Source organism: Vitis riparia, chromosome 10 (genome assembly GCF_004353265.1).
Source record: "Vitis riparia cultivar Riparia Gloire de Montpellier isolate 1030 chromosome 10, EGFV_Vit.rip_1.0, whole genome shotgun sequence".
NCBI lineage: Eukaryota > Viridiplantae > Streptophyta > Magnoliopsida > Vitales > Vitaceae > Vitis > Vitis riparia.
In genome coordinates, this window is record NC_048440.1 from 14,551,161 (window position 1) to 14,573,526 (window position 22,366).

General features: G+C 38.4%; 2 protein-coding genes across 3 annotated transcripts; both read right to left on the reverse strand.

Annotated features, from left to right (window-relative positions):
• Positions 1-1,559: 1,559 nt before the first annotated feature.
• Positions 1,560-3,362, reverse strand: LOC117923384 (WRKY transcription factor 71-like). The gene is made up of 3 exons (XM_034841643.1): positions 2,808-3,362; positions 2,555-2,698; positions 1,560-2,184 (listed from the first exon to the last, which is right to left on the reverse strand). Exons 1-3 carry the CDS (start codon positions 3,263-3,265, stop codon positions 1,827-1,829), a joined length of 960 nt encoding a protein of 319 aa, XP_034697534.1. The 5' UTR covers positions 3,266-3,362; the 3' UTR covers positions 1,560-1,826.
• A 4,445-nt stretch (positions 3,363-7,807) lies between these two features.
• LOC117923960 (two-pore potassium channel 3-like) lies at positions 7,808-21,146 on the reverse strand. Of its 2 annotated transcripts, XR_004652700.1 has the most exons (3): positions 19,722-21,146; positions 8,146-8,592; positions 7,808-8,068 (listed from the first exon to the last, which is right to left on the reverse strand). XR_004652700.1 is itself a non-coding variant. In XM_034842478.1 (2 exons), exons 1-2 carry the CDS (start codon positions 20,837-20,839, stop codon positions 8,445-8,447), a joined length of 1,266 nt encoding a protein of 421 aa, XP_034698369.1. In that variant the 5' UTR covers positions 20,840-21,146; the 3' UTR covers positions 7,808-8,444. The 2 variants fall into 2 exon arrangements, 1 of the variants encoding a protein (XP_034698369.1); XM_034842478.1 differs by having other exon boundaries at positions 7,808-8,592.
• Positions 21,147-22,366: the final 1,220 nt, after the last annotated feature.

Sequence of the window (22,366 nt, forward strand, 5' to 3'; positions counted from 1 at the left end):
CGGGGGGAGGCTATGTATCCCTAATGGACAGATGCTGTAGTTCTCAAGTTGACTTAGCACATATGATAAACAGGGATAATACCTTTGATTCACAGCAAAAGACCTACCATTTAACTGATACATCACTAGAATAAAATTACTTTAATTTAAATCTTAGGTCCTGTCTGGGATAGCTTTCCTTTGGCTAATTTGAAGTTAAAAATCAATTTCTAAAGAAAAGTATTAGGTTCTATTAGACAATTATTTTTAAAAAATAATTTTTAAGAACAGTTTTTGAATTTATGTTATCTGATATTTTATAAATAAAAAATATGTTTGGAAACTGAAATGTTTTTAACATATTTTTAAATATATTTTAAAAATAAAATTTATAGCTAATGTTTTATTTTTAATCATTTTATATATTTATATAATTATTTTTTAAAATAATCTTAAAAAAAGTGAGGACAATAAAAAATAATTAAAAAATATTATCTGAAAATACTATATTTTTATTTTTAAGAATAAAAAAGAGAAAACATTTTTTTTTCCTTAGACGTGTTTTTCTTTTTAAAAAAAAAATATAAATATGTTCTTAAAAGCAGTTCCTAAACAAAACTAACAATCAACATCTTTTGGCCTTCAATTTAAGCTCTTTTTAAGTCATTCCTAGATAGGTATAAAAGCTATTATTGAGTTTACAGGACTTTTAATTTGGTTTTTTAGAAAGTTGATGCAGACAAGACCTTATTACACACTACGGTGAGACCACCTCAATTTATAAAGAAATCTCGACCTAGGAGATCATATAAATAAATAAATAAATAGATGTATACGTCATATATAAAGATACAAATATATTGACAGTATGCTTATGGAAGAAACATGGTGTCCTCAATCATGCATGACATGGGCCAGGGACGGTGATGCAGACTGGGCTAAACTAGTTGGCATCATCCCACCCTGTTCCTGTTGCCGAGGAGCATGATTCTCCTTAGCTAGATACAGTCTCCAATAATGCCGCTCTTATATAAATTCGACGATGATATGATGAGTTTGTGGGGTGTGTGATGTCGAATGCTATAATAAAAGGTTTGGCTAATCCTAATTAAATTCGATTAGTTTTCAGATGAGATGATCAAAACCCGATACAATATTTTTCTTCTTCTTCTTCTTCTTCTTCTTCATGTCATTACATATATTGTGTATGGTGGACAAAGCAACTCAATTATTTACCTAGAACCTTGTTTCGTATGCACTCTAGTGTAGGCACGTTGCATAAAGTGCTGATTTTTATATGGTTGAAACTTTGACAGATCCGCTGCTTCCCCTTTTGATCATGTTCCTGAAAGCAACTAATGGCTAGCTAGTAGTTCAGTGCTCTATCAATGTCGCCATAAAAACACTCACATTTTCCACACACATGATAAACCAGCATTGAGCTTGGAACTGTGTTCCTTGTTTTTGAATATGAAAAGCTCTAAAACACAAACTGCATAGTGACATAGAGCCCAAAAGAATTTGAATGAGGTACAAGAAACTGATTCAATTCTCACATATTAGAAAGAAAATGAGAAGCATTTTTCCCTTCTAAATGAACTGCATTTGAAGCACAAAGAATTATCCATCCTCTTCACTGTCTGAAGCCACTGTCAACTTCATTTTCCCATTACACCATTCAATCCCTTTGGTTTGCAAATTTAACTAAAGAAGTTTAAGGATAATATAGGGTTTAATTGCAGAAGAACATATATTAGTACTCTAACAAGTCAGAACAAAATTAAGTTGGAAGAGTTTGTACAAACTATCAGAGAGAAAGAGAGAGAAAGAGATGTAGATGGAAAGACTCATGGCTCCTGTTTGTGAATCATGGAGGGAACCACATCTTGCAAGAGCCCATAGTCATGAAACTGCAGCTGCTGAAAAGGGGTTAGCCCCTGTGGGTAGAAAGAGCCTGCAGCACTGAGATTGTTCATGGGAGAAGCCATCTGAAAAAACAGCTCTTGAGGAAACCCTGGCCCTCCCATCTGCCCTGGTGTTAACACAGAAGGTGGTAGCATTCCGCCAGCATTCCCTCGCAGCGTTACCGGTATCTGATGGTTGTGCTGGCCTTCATATGTTGTAATCACTGTCGATGGATCCTGGAAGGATCTCTCCACTCGTTTCTTCACCGTGCACTTCTGAGTAGTGCACCGATAGTAGCTTCTGCAATGGTATAATTAATCAAATGGGTACCGCTCAGATATTGTCCAGTATCAACCAAGGAAAATAACTATAATTAAGGCTCTATCAATTGGTTTCCAAGAGTGAAGGAGACTTAAAAAACCTTCCCATATTGATGGTTTTCCCTTTAGTTTTTTTGTTATTGTCTGTCTTCTTGCTTGATTACACCAAGTTACAGACAAAAAGGGTAAAAAACTTGGAATCTGTCACGGGTTAGTCAACCCTCATCCAGTCCCAGTTTCTTTTATTTTTATTTCATCAATTGAATAAGCAAAAGGAATAATTGTAAGCAAGCATAGTATGAAAAAAGGATTTGAGGATATTTCTTTGAGTTATATTTGGGTGTACAAACCTTGGAAAAGGGCTGTTCTTGACAGCCTTCTGTCCATACTTTCTCCATCTATATCCATCCTCTAGATGATCGACCTCACTCTTAGTCATGAAGGCGAACCGCGGCTCTCTTTGCCTTTTCTCAGCCTTCTTCTTGGGCTTGTTCCTGTGGATCAAATCACCATGAATCGAGCATTACATTTGGCAGACATGGATAATTTCATAAGACATATCATTTTACGTGAACTCTACAAGGAAAGAACCAGAAGTCTTACACTTTCTTAGAGCCATCCCCTCCGTCTAATTCAGACACTTTGGCCTGCCGGTCCTTCTTACTCTTGCTTGAATCCTCTTCAGCGCCTGCCTCAGTAGAAGAGGAAGAGATGGAGGAGTTAGGAGTGCCCGCAATTTCACCACTGGCACCTAAATCTCCGAGGTTTGCGACTGGCTTATGATTGCCTTCAACGGGAGAAAATGCTTCTGAGGATGAAGGTGACAAGCCAAAGGCTGTTGTGAGTGAATTATAGTCCAGAGATCCATTAAGACAGTCGGTGAAGCTCATGTATGGAGGATCAAAGCCTTGTAGATTGGGAGGGGAAGGAGCAGCTCTCATGGAAGAATCAGCTTTGGAATCATTAATGGCAGAGAAGGAAAAACCAGTGTTCCCTATGATTCCATGTCGATCATCATGGAATGGGTCATGGTAGTAGAGATCTCTTGGCTCATCAGACATGGAAGAAGCTGAAGAAGAAGAAGAAGTAGAAGTAGAAGAAGAAAGAGAACAGAAAGCTTTGACAAAGTGCTATGGTTAGGCTCTTTTTGTTTTATTGAGAGAGAGAAAGAGAGAGAAAGCTCTAGCTCTCTTACCTCCCCATCTAATAAAGAAAGTTGACAAAATCATCATCCAATTGGAAGAGAGACAAGTGCAATTCTTGTAAGAAAATCATATTATGGATGTGTAATTTTTTCTATATAAAACTCAAATAATATATAAATTTTTTTTTTCGTATTTTCATAATAAAAGCAAATATAAAAAAATATTTTTCTTAAGACTTTTTATCCCTTTAATACTTTTCCAAAACCAAATATAAAATAAAGAATAATAGTAACATATTAACTTTCTATATAAGATTTGATCATTTTGTCTCAATTTTTATAATGAATTATGATATATTAGAAAATTAGGATATAAAAAAATTAATATTATTTTAAAATTTAAAATTTTGAAGATGTGAAATAAATCTCTATATATATATTTTTACAGATATTCTATTTGTGAATAAAAAAAATTATTTAAAAAAAATGAAGAGTATCAAATAGACATTAAATTAATTTATTTAATTTTATATTAAATTTATTTAATTAATTAATTTTAATAAATTAATCATGAATTATATAATTTTAATGCAAAATGAAGTCATTTATTTATTTAGTACATATCATAAAAAGAAGAATACTATCATACGCTTTACAAGGTCATGTACCTTAATATTTGGGAAAATGGGAGGGAGAGTGCATAGAACGCGCGTGGGAGAGAGTGGGGGTTGGAGTGGGAAGAGATGAGGAGATAAGTCAACGACGACCAGTCACGAGGCATTGATGGAGGGTGGTCAAAGTTTCAAACTTACTGCTATAATTGGGAGTTTTAGGCTGACACGTGTCTGCAGCTGGCACCGCCATTTGACTATAGCCGACATGTGACCTGTCACGTGGGATACTCCCTCTGGTTTCATCCTGCTGATGTGGACCCTACGTCACCTCCCCTCCTCCCCCGGCCCCCTTCTTCATTCTGTTCCCTGGTCCTCCCTCTATTTTCTCACGTGCTTCTCACAGTTTATAAAATATATATCAAATCACCATAACCCTAATTTCTTTTATTAGTGAAAAAAAAAAAAAAAACCACACACACACCATTTGCCCATATAAGATTATTTTTAAACTCCCTTCTTAATAAATTGAGTCATTTTTCAAACAACCCAAGATGATTTAAAATTAGGGATCATAAGAAAAAAAAATCGAGACAAATCAAATTCGATATTTTATTATTCTATCTTATTTCATCCCATTTAAAAGAAATATTTTATATTTTATTTTTTTTAATAGAAATTCATAACAAACTATAATAAAAAATTAAAAACATATATATACCTGAACCCGTTCCGTTACCATACCTACTTAAAACAAATGTTGGAAACCAAAAAAAATACTTGTTTGGTGGAATCAAACACAATCTTAAAATATCTTAGGAAAGAATAGAAAGAAATGATATAAAAAAAGCAAGTTTGATGTTAAAATAATTGAAGCTAGAAAGGGAGGAGGCAAAGCGAGGATTGTGGGTGGTTGCTTCCGCAACACAAATCTCGGCGCCGCACTCTTACTCCGTGAAACATCAGGGAATATTTGAGGCCCCCATTCCCACACATTTCACAATTCCCTACTCACCCTATACTATTCATACACCCAATACCCCCCCCCCCCCCCCCCCCCCCCCCTTTTTTTTTTTTCTTCTTTTTAAAATCTCATGGATTTCTCCACCATTTCATCCACCGATTCAGCCCCCACGAACTGTTGCATTCGGATTCGGGAGTGACCAACTATGTATGACTGAATTGACACCCACCAAATTCAGAATTCAGGTATTCAAACACATGCCACAATCTAAAGCACCTTTTCTAAAAAAGTTGGCAATTAAAAAAGAAAATTTCCCCTTTTCCCTTTCCAAAAAAAAAATCATCAGGATTTCCCTACTGACTATATTTTGAAATTTATGTCATTATGTGTATGTATTTGATCATGGGTAGCTGTGGGGGAAGAATAAGCAGAAGGGCGGTTGCTTGAGAGGAAGGGGGGTTTGTCTTTGTCTTGATCCAAATTTGAAAAAGGAAGAGAGCATGAGATTGTTGACCGTGAGTGTGTCCATTATATGAGACACAAAAAAAAGATTAAATGGTATGGTTTATGGAGTATAGAGTATACAAATGGAGGTCTTTTTCGGTGTAGAAGAGGGGCAGGTTTTTGTTAGGTGTGGTGTCTGGAAAAAGGAATCTCTTAGACGTAGACATCCACCCCCCACCCCCTTGTTACCACATTTCCTTCCAACTCTTTCAATAATTTCGTATTCTCGGGTTTAATAGCGATATTCGGATGCCATACCAATTCTTTAATCGGATTGAAAAATCAATTGATGTTTAAGAAGGATGTGATTATACGCTAACAAAATCATAATTTTTGTAAAAATAAATGAAATTTTAAATATTTTATTAATACTTATACATCACCAATCTTTTCTTTGGTACAATCATTGAAAGCCTAGCTTCACCCTTCACCCTTCACCCTTCACCCCTTCTAATACGAACTTTCATGAGGGAAAAAAGATGAAAAAATTGGAAAAAGACAGTCGGAAGTTCACTTTCTTGGTAACATCATCATACTGAGACGGGCTTTCCGGGGGCAGAAAAAATGTGGGTGTGATGGGCATGGGGAAAGAAAGTCGTCAAAGGCTCCATACGAACCACAGTGGTGGCATGGTCTCATTGACCACCGACGTCCCCGAATGAACACTGGAACACAATACCAAAAAGCTTCTTTATCCTGACAAATGTGATTTGTAGACAAGAATGGAGTGATGCACTCTACGTATTTTTTAAGAGAAACATGTGGTTTCTAGATCAAGCAATGCACTATATCCCTTTTTTTTTTTACCAAGTCGCATAGCGATTGATGTGCCAACCCAACAACCTTTTCCTAACCTATATGCGTATATGACTCTAGATTGATATTCTCCACCTCTCATTCACACGCGTTGAATCATATCATTTCTCATGCCGTCGACATACCTCCATATCTATATCTGCAAAGATTTCAAACAAATTCTCTCTCAAGGAACCAAGTTCAATCCTGGGGGAGACTTAATTTTTATTTCTTTTTTTAAATTGTTGTTTTGAATTGAGAGGAGATTAGAAAATTAGCATGCCTTGAACCAACCTCCATCATCATGGACTCCAACTTGGAAATTTGGGATGAATGTTCTGATGGGGGTCAATGTTGATATTTGTATTCATAGATCATTGCAATCTGAACTGAGGACGGGTTTTTGGAGTTAGCTCACCCTCGTCGGATCGCGACCCTTTTGGTTTCACACTGCATTGAGTTTCAAATGTGAAAGGTTTTCTTATAGTCAGATTACCTCAGAGGTCAGATACTTATTTGACTCATTCTTGGTCTTAACTATGTATCAGCACTTTCTTTCTAGCTTCTTTATTTTACTGAATCCAATTCTTCAGTTTGAATATTTCTAGGAAATGGTCCCACGTATACCATGGCCTTGTTTTTTTCCCCCCTTTTGGGTAAACGTTGAATGCTTACTCACTCACTAGTCTTTTTGCTCACTCAGTCAAGATCACTGAACACAATGGAGAGAGAGGGAGAGAGAGAGAGAGAGAGTGGGGGGGAGGGGGTGTCTAGAAAAGGCAACAGTTAGCACTAATACCCCATTGTGGGTTCATTTGAATTGTTCTTATTGAGCTGATGAAAAGGGAAAAGTAGGAAGGAAAACTGTGATAAATTTTATAAAGTAACTTCAAAATCAATGATCAATTCAAAAGCTTTGGAAAGAATTCAAAAGGGTGTGCTCTGCAGTAAAAGTCCGAGAGGAGCTGGTGAGAGACTTTTGACTAGGAAATGTGGTTTTTTGTGGCTCTCCATTATGAGGAAGTTTCTACTTACCCTGTTTTACCATATGCAAGAGGCTTATGAGACTACAAGCAAAAGGCCATTCAAGAATAGACAACATTTGCAAATATAATTCTTCTCAGTGGACGCGTCAACACTCAACCCACCATTTTATCCCTTTGCTTGCACATAAATGGTGTGCCGATACACATTTGACTTCATCATTCAACCTTCTCAAAAAATAAAAAAGGTTAAATCTACTTTAGAGCTTAGGGCATTCAACATAGAGGTTCAATTTTGCCTTTTGGGAGCAGCAGTTGTATGTGAATCAGCTTGGCTGGTCATGGTGTGCCAACATCTCTTTTCTCAAGACATTTATTCATTACAATGGAGCATAACCACATAAGCAAATAACTGAATAAAAATTCTATGTCTAGGTTTTTCATGAATACAATGTCACTAGAAGCTCGTGTAGAGTATTTCATTCTCAATTTTACTAAAAAAATAAGGTTTCAGGTATCCTGAAAAGCTCCCCCAAGTTCAAGCATGTTACCAAAAAGACGGCAAGATGATTTCATATTCGCAGAATACACATACACAAACATGACCTAATTTTCCTTTACTTGATCTCAAAAGTCAATTGAATTGATTCATCAGTCTAGTTGATGCACCCAAGGAAAAATAAAGAACATATATTTACAATTAGCAAAAATGGGATGTTTTAGATGGGAGGAAAACAAGAAGAGAAAGAGACTTCAAGTCCTTCATTTACATTTACATTCTGTATACCAGGGAAATAGAAGTTTATGCCTTCCAAAAAGGAGCAAAAAATAGATTTATATTACTGACTACATCCATCTTTTATCTGCAAATATCAACAAAAGAATAAGACCCACATTTTATGTACTGAAAATTTTTTGTACTAACTATCTAGACCCTCACCTTGCAAGATGCCCAGATTACTTGGAGCCCTCTAATCAAAGGATACGACTACCATCATGAGTAGTGGTTTCTGGGAGATGAATTGTGATTTTGAACCAGTTTCGGACATGTACGATTATAATGGGAACCGTCCAAGTTGTCTGTTTTTGCACTTGTGTGCAACTTGAATTATAACTCAGTAACCAATACGTTTTTGTTGCCTCTACCATATAAACATTTTGGCAGAGGGTTATTCTAAGGGGAAATTTCTATGGTGCCCACTGCTTTATTCCACTTAAGAAGCACCATTTTGATACCTGTCAGTGATGATTCTCCATGAGATCAGCAAGAGTTATCTTTCCACAGTTGCCACTGTCTAGCCTGTCAAACTTGTTACAGATCTGCGAAATGTCTTTCTCAGATACCTTTCCCAGCTCCTTGAGCTTGTATATGACATATTCTGATTTACTGCATATATAAAACAAGCATAAATACTCGGAAAAAACACACAAAATAAAAAAATAAAAAAAAAATCTCATCCCAGCTACTAGGGTTGGCTTCAGCCTAAGAATATAGGATCATATATCTGATAATAAAGGAATCCAGAAAAAGTAAAATGGCAGCAAAAAGCAAAGCCAAAATTACATAATATTTAAAGAACAGAGTCTATAATGGATCCGGAAAATGACAATTCGACAAGCACATGGCAATGCATTTAGTGATTTTAACACATTTGCATTAGTGAGATTGTCCACCTGACAGAAAAAATTCTAGAAGGCATTGAATGACAAATTAGGTGAAGCCAAAACACACATCAGCAGTCACACAAGTGGACACAGAATGTTAGGGCATTCATTTCCACAGAAGTCAACAACATGAATACAAATAAAATCCAAACATAAAAAATTCTGAAGTTCATAGTACAGGATAAGCACTTCAACTTGATTTGAATATATATGGGCCACTCTATAACTAGATTCCACAGGGATCTCCTCATCATGAAAGACAAGCATTGATTGAAAAAACCACCTAAATCATTGGAACAATGGTAATATACAGCCATTAGGCTGTGATATTTGTGCTGCTATATAGGCAGAAAATAACTTCTGTCCATGCCACTCTGTAAAGCAGCCAACACCAAGGTTGAAGGTGGTCTCTTTAGATGATGCGTCTCAAGATCAAATTGCTTTTGTGTGATGAAAGCAAACCTTAAACACAATTTTTGCAAGCTTTGGTTCAAGAATGAGAAGTGTGGTTGCAAAGGTGATTCATGAATTAGATACAGAAAAGGCTCCTCCTGATCATGTTGATGAGGAGTTACCTACTTGCTATGCAAAAGCAGCATTCATGTTCAGTGAAGGAAATCGATTTTGGCTTTCAATCCATTTCTTTAGGGTTGTTAATGGTAATCTTACATGATGCTTTAAATTTTCCAAATGCCTGAGGCAGCATTTTATTTTGGTGGTGTTTAAGTAGGTTCATACCCAGGGAAAACATAAAAGGCACTTGATTGGTAGGAAGCCTTGGAGGTCCGGTGCAAAGGAATGGCTTGGGAGAGATGGTGGAGTGGAAGTTCATTAGTGAGATCAGGTTGAGGGTTTAAGCCCCATTTTGGAGCACCATTTTGACTGCCTAAAACCCCTTTCAGACTGTTAAAAAAGCTTTACAGGGTGTTTGGTTGTACACACTTCAAAGCAAAAGATGCTTTGGAAAAGACCTTCCAAGAAGAGGTTTTAGAATGTGAAAATTTCTTTATGTATTAAATATGAACCTATTTTTTATAATATATCCTTTTAAAGAAGCATTTCACATTATTCACCAGCAGATATGCTCTATGAGATGAGAGTTGGCCAAGGCCCCTGATACGGAGGTTTATAATCAGATTGTGATGGATATCAATGCTGTCAGAAAGGAAATTACTTTCTTTATTGGAAAGAATCCATCATCATGTCACTCATAACCTGTGGTATGCCTGTTTTCCCTGATTGGAATGTGCCAGGTTCTTCCAAGCAAGGTGGCAGACAAATTTTCAAGGAGGTGGTGGGTGAGGTGGGAGGTGAACTGTCAGATCAGTGTAAAACTACTATATTATAAAATTATCACCAAATAATGAATAGCCTCTCATATCTGCAGGCATTTACTTATTTCTGGAAAAGACAAGGAATCAGAAAAATGGGAAGTGAAAAACTATCATCCAACCTAAGACATCCCAATCCCATCAGCTAATCTTATAGCAGATTATTTTAGGTCCAGAGCTGTCAGGGTGGTAGGATGTCTTAATTGGGTAGTGCCTAGTCAATTAGCTTCCACCACAAAGAACAAATACAAGAATCTTCTAGAAAGAAGAAAGGGTCTTCCAAGTATTTTCTGTTAAAGTACAATGGAGCAAAATAACCTTCACAATGTACTGTATCAATTAATAATATCAACATATTGATATACCTGTGTATGGTAGCCATTGAGAATCAAAATGTTACTTATGATGTATATATTCAAATATTATTTAATACTTATCAAAACAAAATATTCAAAATGCTGCAAAGCAATGGGGAAGCTGAAAAGAAACGACCTTACATCTGACAAAAGCAGTAAGGCGCAGTGTGCAAATTTCTGAGAGGGAAATTTTTTACATCCAGAACTGTATTTAATAGTTAGAGTTGAATTTCCCTAATAGATAATTTATAAAATAACCCATCAAGATATTGAAAGTAATACAAAGGGATGAAATTAATGTAACTATTCACTCCTACATTGAACAGGAAGCAACTACAAACAAGTCCTCTCTGAAGCTATCATGCATCTACCCACATACTACCCCTCAAGCAATGAAGAAATCATACTCAGATGAACAACATTTGGCATTTCAATAATACAATTATTTATGGACATGTATAGGGAATTTTCCATAGGTAATCACAAAACCAAAGAGGCCATGAATGAAAGCTCAGGATGTGTAAGAACTGCACATACCAACCAAACTTAAGAGTCCTGAGTCCCATATTTAAGGTATCATTAGGATAGCACCAAAAGGCCAAACAAAGCAAAGGGATAACACAAAAAACAATTCCTCAACCTTACTTAGAGCTCCACTACTCAATGAAGTTTAACATGGAAAAAGAGCTACCACCTTTGTACATTCTAACCCACTCCCAAAAGATAAGCATGAAAGCTTGCTTGATTGCTTGGTCCTCTTTTTCATTGTTTTCAAAAGCTCTTTTATTTCTTTCTTTCCAGATAATCCAAAATAAAAACACAAAGAAGTAGCTCTCTAAGCTTTCTTCCTCTTCTTATGACAAAAGATTCATGCCAACTTAAGAGGGTCTCTCTCACAATGGAATGCATCTATTAGGCCACCTGTGCACTTCACCTACACTAGGCGTAAGAATAATTCTGGAATTGCAAGCAGTAGCTGACGTGGAAGGAATGATTGCAAATTCTGTTAGAAAGGAGGTGTTGGGTATTTGGTTGAGATTTTCTGTTAAGACCAGAGGGGTGAAGGGAATAAAAGGTGAGGTGGGATTTGGGGGAGGGGATGAAAAGAATGATATAGAATTGGGCTTGCCCATTTGGGAGAGAACTAAGCCTCTCGAAAGCTTGGATATTTCATTTCAGACATTAATACAGAAATACCAGTTATTCCTCTACTTTTTCTCTGCGTTTTCTGGTTAATTTCTTGTCTTGTGTGTATCAAATTGGTATCAGAGCGGTAACGAACTTAAGAAAATGGCTAGTAAAAACATGGCTCAGCGTATGGATTCTATGGAGGAGGTAATTGCAGCAGTGCAGGAAGAATTTCGGCGTGAAGTGGGTACGCTAAAGGAGGAGATGCAGAATCTGAATCACAGATTCGAGCAATTCATCAAATTGCAAGAAGACGCTATACGGGCTGGAGGAATTTCTTCTGGGGGAAATAGGGTAGACAGACCTTTTATGGGGGAGGTTCATGGGTCAGATGGCAGCTCTGGTTCCGCCGGATTTCGCCATGAATCCCGATTTCGGAAGCTCGAAATGCCTCCGTTTGTCGGAACGAATCCGGATGGATGGATTCTCAAGGCGGAGCGATATTTTGCATTTAATCGGCTAACAAATGAAGAGAAACTTGAGGCTGCAATTATGGCTTTTGAAGGTGATGCACTGCTTTGGTATCAGTGGGAAAACAGGAAAAGATCCATCGTTCTTTGGGAAGAGATGAAGATGCTTCTCTTGAAGCAGTTTCGAACAACCCAGGCCAGCACTCTTCACGAGCAATGGTTAGCCCTGGTTCAAGACGGAAGTGTACAGGATTATCGCCGGAGATTTATCGAGTTGTCGGCGCCATTAGAGAACATTTATGATGAAGTAGCTCTGGGTAATTTCATTAACGGGCTAAAGCCAGAAATCAGAGTGGAGGTTAGGATTCTGGAACCCAGCAATTTGGGTCGGGCCATGGACTTGGCCCAAAGGATTGAGGAAAAATTGTGGATCACTAAAGCCCATAAACCCTTTAGTGGGGTTACAAGAGCAGGAACAGGGACTTCACGGGGCAGTATTGTGCCCTCTGAAGCCTCCCGATCAATTTTTAGGACAAATCATTCGGAAGCCAAGATCGTCGGGGAAGTGAGGAGACTTTCTGATTCGGAGCTACAAAAGAAACGAGAGAAGGGATTGTGCTTTTGGTGTGATGAGAAATGGGGACCCGGGCATCGCTGCAAGAAGAAAGAACTAAGTGTTCTTCTCATACATGACGCCGATGAAGAAGAATCGAGTCAGATTGACGTTACGGAAGAGGCAGTGGCTGATTTGGAGGCGGTTGAACTTAATCAAGTGGCGGAAGTTTCGCTCAGCTCTGTTGTGGGATTAACTACCCCAAAAACTATGAAATTAAAGGGAATGGTGGGTGAGCAGGAGGTGGTGGTCTTGATCGATCCAGGTGCAACCCATAATTTTATATCTTTAGACTTGGTTAAAAGAATACAGTTGCCTATGGATGACAGTGAGGAATATGGGGTTACTATGGGGACCGGAACTGCTGTCCGTGGGAGAGGATTATGCAGAGGGGTAGCTCTTCATCTACAGGGGATTGATGTTGTAGAAGAATTTTTACCACTAGGGTTGGGAAGTGCTGATGTGATTTTGGGAATCAAATGGCTTGAGACCTTGGGTATGACACATACCAACTGGAAAACTCAAGTAATGAAGTTTAGGCTGGGTAATGAATCTGTTACTCTACGTGGGGATCCTTCACTGGGGAAGACACTAGTGTCTCTAAAGGCTATGATGCGAACCATCAAGCATGAGGGCACTGGAATTTTAGTGGAGTTGAATCAGTTAGAAGGCTTGGGTGAAGAAAAGCCCGACATGCCACCATTTCTACATCAGATTTTGGCAGATTATGCAGAAGTTTTTGACATGCCCATGGGACTACCCCCTATTAGAGGACATGAACATTCCATTGTACTCAAAGACGACAGCCAACCGATTAGTGTTCGTCCGTATCGCTATCCTCATGCCCAAAAAAACGAAATTGAAAGATTAATCAAGGAAATGCTTGCAGCTGGAATAATCCAAGTCAGTAACAGTCCCTTTTCAAGTCCAGTTCTGCTTGTTAAGAAGAAGGATGGGTCTTGGCGATTTTGTGTGGATTATAGGGCATTGAATAAGGTAACAGTACCAGATAAGTATCCAATTCCAATAATAGATGAGTTACTAGATGAGTTACACGGTGCAAAAATTTTCTCTAAGTTAGACTTGAAGTCGGGTTATCATCAAATCAGAGTTAGTAGCCAAGATGTTCACAAAACAGCTTTTCGGACTCACGATGGGCATTACGAATTCCTCGTCATGCCCTTTGGGCTCATGAATGCCCCTGCTACTTTCCAATCCTTGATGAATGATGTCTTCCGGCCCTACCTTAGGAAGTTTGTCTTGGTATTTTTCGACGACATCCTGATTTATAGTCCTTCTGAAGAGTCCCACCAGCAGCACCTAAAACAAGCTCTAGAGATTCTGCAAGCTAACCGCCTCTTCGTCAACCAAAAAAAGTGTGAATTCGGGAAAACTGAGGTGGCTTACTTGGGCCATATCATTTCTGGACAGGGGGTAGCAGCAGATCCTAGCAAGATTCAGGCCATGCTCTCTTGGCCAACCCCCACCACTTTGAAAGTTCTAAGGGGATTTTTGGGATTGACAGGGTATTATCGGAAGTTTGTGGCTGGGTATGCCCGCATTGCTTTGCCATTGACTGATCAATTAAAGAAGGATAAATTTGGGTGGAATTCGGAAGCCGCTGCAGCCTTTGAAACACTTAAGCAAGCCATGACCTCAGCCCCTGTTTTAGCGTTGCCCGATTTCACCAAACCCTTTATCATAGAAACAGATGCCTTTGGATTTGGTTTGGGTGCTGTTCTTCTCCAGGACCAGCAGCCAGTGGCTTATTATAGCCAAGTTCTTGGTTCCCGAGCTCGCCTTAAGTCTATATATGAGAAGGAATTGATGGCCATTGTATTTGCTGTTTTGAGGTGGCGGCCATATCTACGTGGAAGACGGTTCATTGTGAGGACAGATCAGCTGAGTTTGAAGTTCCTTTTGGAGCAGTGAATAGTTGGGGAAGAATACCAAAAGTGGGTTACTAAACTCATGGGGTATGACTTCGATATACAATACCGTAGTGGGGCAAGCAATCGAGTAGCAGATGCTCTCTCCCGTGTATCTGATCAAGTAGAGTGTACTACCTTAGTAGTACCTCAGTGGCAGCATTGGGACACTTTACGGACAGAATTGGCGGAGGATGATTTTCTGAAGAAATTAAAGGACAACATCACTTCGGGCACTCAGTCTCATGTTGGGTTTACTGTGGAACAAGGGGTATTGTTTTACAAGAATCGTCTCGTTATTCCACGGACATCTAATCTCATTTCTACTCTAATTGGAGAGTTTCATACCACTCCAGTTGGGGGCCATTCAGGGGAAACAAAAACTTATCACCGCCTTGCAGCTGAGTTCTATTGGGTTGGTATGCGTAAGGATATAGCCAAGTTTGTTCGGGAATGCTTGGTTTGTCAGCAGCACAAGTATTTGGCCACCACACCTGCTGGGTTCCTGCAGCCCATTCCTCTTCCGGCGCAGGTTTGGGATGAGATCACACTTGATTTCATTGAAGGGCTACCTCGTTCGGAAGGTTTGGATGCAATCTTGGTAGTGGTGGATCGACTCAGTAAATATGCTCATTTTATCGGCTTAAGACACCCATTTACAACCGTCTCGGTCGCTACCATTTTCACTCGTGAAATTGTGAGGCTTCATGGCATTCCTCAATCCATTATTTCTGATCGGGATAGAGTATTCTTGAGCAATTTCTGGAATGAGTTGTTTAAGTTGCAAGGGACTTCTCTTAAGCGTAGCACTGCCTATCATCCACAAACTGATGGCCAAACGGAGGTTGTTAATCGATGTCTAGAAACTTATTTGCGCTATTTTGCTTCTGATAAGCCGCGTAGTTGGGCTCGATGGTTGGCTTGGGTTGAATATTGGTACAATACTTCATTTCACTCCTCCACTTGTTGTACCCCTTTCCGTGCTTTGTATGGTCGCAATCCACCCCCTCTCATCCGTTATGAACGAGGCACTGCGTTGGTGTCTACTGTAGATCAGCTTTTGGATGATCGAGATGCTGTCTTGGATGATTTGCGCATGCATTTGTTACGGGCGCAACAGCGGATGAAGCTGCAAGCTGATACCAAGCGTCATCATGCAGAATTTCAAGATGGCGACTTAGTTTTTTTGAAGCTGAAACCATATCGGCAGCGTTCTCTTGCGCAACAAAAGTTCGAAAAATTAGCTGCTCGATATTATGGTCCTTTCAAGGTTCTGCAGCGTATTGGCAAGGTGGCTTATAAGCTGGAGCTTCCCCCAACAGCAGCAAGCCATCCTGTTTTCCATGTCTCTCAGTTGCGACCTGCACATGGAGTCTCCTCTTCTTCACCAGTTTTACCTCCACAATTAACTCCTGAACTTGAACTTGTTGTGGAGCCAGATTTATTGCTAGATGTTCGTCCGAAAGCTCAAGGCCAGCCGGGTGAAGTTGAAGTGCTGTTGAAATGGAAGTCTTTGCCAGAATATGAAGCCACTTGGGAAGATTTTCATTTGATTCACCAACAATTTCCTGCTTTCCACCTTAAGGATAAGGTGAAAGTTTGGGGGGGAGGTAATGTTAGGCCACCTGTGCACTTCACCTACACTAGGCGTAAGAATAATTCTGGAATTGCAAGCAGTAGCTGACGTGGAAGGAATGATTGCAAATTATATTAGAAAGGAGGTGTTGGGTATTTGGTTGAGATTTTCTGTTAGGACCAGAGGGGTGAAGGGAATAAAAGGTGAGGTGGGATTTGGGGGAGGGGATGAAAAGAATGATATAGAATTGGGCTTGCCCATTTGGGAGAGAACTAAGCCTCTCGAAAGCTTGGATATTTCATTTCAGACATTAATACAGAAATACCAGTTATTCCTCTACTTTTTCTCTGCGTTTTCTGGTTAATTTCTTGCCTTGTGTGTATCAGCATCACCCATTCTATCCCAAAAAGAGCATAACAAGATGCCACAACATGACTGCTTTTGAACAATGAAGAAGGATATGATCAACTCTTTCTTCGTCTCCTTTGCACAAATAGTATCTATTTGGTATTCCACATTCCTTCCTTTTAAGGGATTCAAGCATCAAAATTCTCCCCCATGTAGCTTCCCACCCTCACAGGAACCCAAGTACTCCAAACCGTGCTTGCAAGGAACGCCTCTAAACTATCAGTGGAAAAGGAGGAATAAAGAAACTTAACAGAGAAATTACCACAATTTGTGTTATACCAAACCATCTCATCCTTTAAGCCATTGCAAATCAACTATGCCTATAATTTCTTGAAAAAGGCCTCTAGATTGCCTAGTTCCCAATCATGATCTATTTTACAAACCTCAGGCTCCAACACCCACCCTCCTCAATCTGCTCCCACATCTCTGCTACCCGTGCATCTTTGATAGATGCTACCGACAATAGCATGGGACAAGACTCCCTTCAGGACTCATCCCCACACCACCTATTAGTGCAAAACTGAACCTTATGACCCTTTCCCACCGTGAAGACAGTTCTACTTTTAAAGCCTTCCCACTACTTCTGATAGCTTTTCACATTTCCACTCCATACCCTACCCTCACTTCTCTAGAGCAACCTCCTATCTTCCTCTTCCTCCCCAAACTAATATTTAGTATGACTGAATATTATTCATAAGAACTCATGTGTTTGATAATCAATATGTTGATTCTTGAAAATTCACTGCTTAGAATATGGAGTTGATGGCGCTATCAATGGTTTTCTATCCGCATGCATTCACTTTTGCCCATAGTGAAGTTTCTGGAAAATGGATTCTAACCTAAACATAAATGCATTTGAGAAACATCCAAGCAGTAAGAAAAACTTGCATTTTAAATTATAACACAAGGCACTTTCTACTATGTTATTTATAGGAAGAAACTGCTCGACAGGTTGATTTAGAGTACCATTTACATACCTATAAGCCAGAATAGGATTTCTTCATTCCAAACATCCTACTTATCTGTAATATTACTCATCATTATTTATCTTTTACATTTACTCTTCTCATTGCCTATCGGATGTATTGAACTTTGGGAATGAACAAAGAATGAAAGTGCATCTTGGTAACGCAATTTTTTGGATGCAAAATTTCACAAGTTCAATCTTCTCTTTCCTAACTATTATTTCTCGTTGGACCATAATAAGGAATCAAATGGGATTGATCAAAATTTCATATACATAACTTATGATAATACATGCATGCAAGATGGATTGGAGTTACATAAAGAATCTTTTTCTTTAGACCGTTACCTATTGTAATATTGTGATAAGAAGGCCTTTCTATATGGATTATAAAAATTTATAGAGAGAGCACAACCAATGTATACTTGGAATGCGCAAAAAGAAAGCACAAAAAAAGGAAGAGAAAAAGGGCCAAAACACCCTAGACTCTGCTATTACACAAACATCTAATTGAACTCTATAAAAGATCCTCTCCTATCTGCAGACCTACCCTCCGTCCACGCATGCAGAGACATCAAAACAAAACATTCTTAATTCGTTTTGGTGGAATGTGGGTCACTAAAACCTGATATCATCATCCCATTAAATTTGTGTATTAGATAGGAGTGAATCAATAAATCAAAGGATTCAATTTTGATGCATCCATCAGTATAAATCTCATTAACAAACAATCAAGTGATTTAAACTCTTCTATAATAAGGTTTGGAGGAATTAAAACCAGATGATGGTGCCATTGACTTACAAAGGGAAACATTGTGGCCTTCTGCAAAAATGGAAATGAATTTTTTTTTCTTTTTTTCTATAGTAACTTTCATCAACTACCACAATTCTGATTTGATCTTTTAGATTGATCAAATTTTTTACATTTAGCATAATAACAAATCTTCATATAATTCTACAGATATGTACATATATATATATACTCAAGCTCCTGATCTATTAAAAATAGTCATAATTGATTAACCCATAAATCATCTTTCTGCATGCCCAGAGGCACCTATCTCATGTTTTACCAATTTGTACTGTTATAAGCTAGGATATGGTCTCTAGAGCCTCTAGAGGTTCTATAGATTTAGGCTCTACCTATTCTTAAATTTGATTTAAGAATAATTAGAGTAATTTTGGAAAAGACTTCAAAGAAGTAAATCACCAGCTCTTGATTTCTTCCTCTATCTCTAAAATCTCTTAACTTACAAAATTTCCAACCAAACTCTTTTCAGTTTTTTAACAACATAATTTCTCTCAACTTGTTAATGATCATGCACATACAGAACATGTACCACCACATCCAACAAAGGTAAAAGGAACCAACACTTTGCTATGACAATCCTTTTTGAGAAATACAAGAGAGAAAGCCAAAAGATCTGCTTCTATAACTAGATAACCAGCACTTGAAACCATCTTTGCACTGGATGATTTGATATCTTAATGATCCATACCTTATTGGCAACAACTTTTGTATTCATTGCCACAAAGCAAGCAAAACCCTCCTACACAACTAAAACAAATTTTCTATTTGTTGTCACAAGCAAAAAACCTGTGTTTCTTCTGGTAAAATATCTCAGTTGCTATAAAGCAAGTAGCGACGGCTTTTGTATTTATTGCCCTATATTTCTTCTAGAAAATCTCCTAGTTGCTTTAAAGAGATTATTTAACTAGAGAATCTGGTTCATATATAAATTGCTTATCTAGAAGTTCGATGTAAGAATATAAGATAACTATCCAGATGTTTTGGGATCATCAAAGATTTGACCTCTTAAACTCTGTTAGTAACTCAGTTTTATTCACGTGGAGATCCACCATAACCAGTGAAGAATCTAGAAATCACTAGGCAAGGTTGTTGAAAACATGAAGTTTGAAGTGAAACAAATACATTCCTACCATCAAGTTCATTAGACAGAAGCCAGATGTGTCCATAACATTTCAAGAATTCTCTTAGTTAAACTCAAGCCAATAACACCAAATAAATCTACAGAATAAAAATAAACGAAAAATAGAAAGAAGAACAAGTGCATACCTCACAAAACCATTGTTGTCAATGTCAGCAGCAAGAAACTCAGCAACAGTCATGTCCTGACCAAGCACCCATTTTGCCATCTTCCTATGCCGCTTATCAACTCTTGCCTCTGCCAAGTAAAGAAATGCTCTAGCAACAGCAAGTGTTGACACAAGCAACCAAATTGATGCAAAAATGCGGCCGGGCATCGACTTAAATGCCCGATCCCCATATCCAACTGTGGTAACTGACATGACAGAGAGATAAAATGAATCCAACCAGTCAAGCTCCTCCACAAAATGCATAACACCCACGCCAATTCCAATACAAAGAACCACAACCCCCAATGCTAAAGCCACTTTCATCCGAATCCTCATTCTCCCCTTCTTCACATCAATTATATAGGATCCAGTATCGCGCTGTCCCACACCCTTAGCACTCCTAAGAAGATAATTCTCTTGCAAATCAAGCACATAACTAACCATCCCACTAAGCAATATGTCAATAAACCCGAAACCCACCAACACAAACAAAATGGAAAACAACTTGGTGGAAGTACTAACAGGGGTGATATCACCATACCCAATTGTGCACATTGTCACAATACAAAAATACAATGCATCAACAACCGGGTGTGTCTCATCTGCGGAGAAATCATCGCGATTAAACCAGTAAATGGCAATACCAAGCAACAAATAGACAATAAGAAGAACAAAACCCTGCCTAACAATGGAGGGCGACCTGAATTGGGGTCTGGGCACAGAAGGGTGTTGGAAATCGTTGATGACAGCCATGGCGGGGGCGGTTTTGGAGCGGTGGAGATTGGTTTTGGAGCGATGGAGATTGGTTTTGGGCCAATTGGATTGGGGGTCGACCAACCATGGTTGTAGTTGGGGCTGTAAGAGTGGGTCTTGGTCAATGGAAGAGGAGGTCTTGGGGGAGTTTATGGTTAGGGTTAGGGCGTCGATGAGAAGAGGAGAAGAGTCGCTGGGGGATGAAGAAGAAGGGCCGAAGATGAGACGGTCTTTGAACTCAGAAGGGGTGAGAGGGAGAGCCACTTCGTCCTCTTCAGGGAGAGGAAAGAGGGGAGATGGGCGGCTTTTCCTTGGACTCACGTAAGGGAGTAGGGGCTCGTCCATTTTAGTGTCGACGTGGTTCGCCGGAAAAAGCAGAGATACGGCGGTTGTGGGAGGAGCGGGGTGACGAATGAAGAGTGAAGAAGACAAAACCAGTTTCAACCGTCCCAATTCAACGAATACTGGAATTTTGGATCCTTTAAACCAATTAATTCAAATAATTAACACCAATGATATGAGAGAGAGAGAGAGAGAGAGAGAGAGAGAGAGCGAGCGAGATGGGTGTTTGATTTGGTCTCGTTGTGTGTAACTGACTGGGTGGGAGGAAGGAGACGGAGAGGACTGAGTGCAACGACGTCGTTTAGGAAAAAAAACTGTAATGTAAGTGGTGAGAGACGTCTCAGTACTCATCACATTCAAATGATTTTTCACTCCAACCATTATTTCTAATCATTTCCCAATTGGATCATTATTATCATCTTTCCCCCTCTCTCTCTCGTAATTATTGGATTTTGGGATCTCATTACTTTCTTAATCTCTCCCTTTTTTTTCTTCTTTTTTTTTTTTAATTATTTCAAATGAAATTCCTCATAAATCATATATCATATGATATGATAAGTTACCACTATCTTGTACATTAAATTTAATGATATGTCATATGAGGGCCTGTTTTAACTTTTTATGTGTCCGACACCCTTTCAGCTATTTTTCTCCACCACATCTTTGTATTTTGTAAATGACTATGCTACCCTTCAAAATCAATTACTCCCATGTCACGTTAAAATGCTCGAAAAATAAAATAAAAAATTATAACTTCTCTCTCCCCTAATCCTCTGCACTGCGTGAGACAATCTTGAGCGGGGGCTGATAGTCCACAAAGTCTGAACGCGGCACGATTCCTTGATAGCCACCCATCGCCATCGGCGGTTTGGGAGAGAAAGGGTCCCTCTTTTGACTTGGATACTTAAATAATAATAGCCACATTTGCCTTTATCCAAATGGGGCCACCCTATGTTTTGTAAAATTGACACTTCAATTAATAATAGCCGCTTTTTGGACTGCTTCTCTATTGAAAATATTTTTCAGATACAAAAACATATTTAATCATTTTTTTTTTATATAAAAAAACTTTTTTTTTTACAATTAAAAATTTTCTAAAAACGATTTTAATTGTTTTTATTAATTTTAAAAAAAAAATTATTTAGTCAAATTCCAAGAAAAAAGCAAGTAGAAATCATCCAAATAAATTAAAAAATTTATTAAAAATAAAATTTATTTTTAAAAAATATCTAAAAGCATGGTTAAAAGCAATTCAAATTCTCAAATAAATCATTTTCTGAGAGGTCCAAAACTTTGATACTGTTACTGAAAAGTTACCTCAAGCTCAAGCAAACTTCCAAACTCGAGAAGTGGAATATCTAGATATTTACCATCTCTCCATTATTTATCCAAATGATTGCGACATCATCAACATCCCAAATCCTAATAATGGAGACAAAACTCTTTGCTCAATTTGTCAGCGAACTAGTGGTGTAGTGGGGGATCTGGCACGTTTAATCCTGTGATACACACCTTGCTAATGACTCCATC

What these genes read in the sequence shown, in the direction of transcription:
- LOC117923384 (XM_034841643.1), bottom strand. Translation starts at nt 3,265, where the DNA reads ATGTCTGATGAGCCAAGAGATCTCTACTACCATGACCCATTCCATGAT. An exon ending in GGGGATGGCTCTAAGAAAGT is followed by an intron (nt 2,699 to 2,807) that starts GTAAGACTTCTG and finishes TTTGATCCACAG; the next exon opens with GAACAAGCCCAAGAAGAAGG. An exon ending in AAGAACAGCCCTTTTCCAAG is followed by an intron (nt 2,185 to 2,554) that starts GTTTGTACACCC and finishes ATACCATTGCAG; the next exon opens with AAGCTACTATCGGTGCACTA.
- LOC117923960 (XM_034842478.1), bottom strand. Translation starts at nt 20,839, where the DNA reads ATGGACGAGCCCCTACTCCCTTACGTGAGTCCAAGGAAAAGCCGCCCA. An exon ending in GACAACAATGGTTTTGTGAG is followed by an intron (nt 8,593 to 19,721) that starts GTATGCACTTGT and finishes TTATATATGCAG; the next exon opens with TAAATCAGAATATGTCATAT.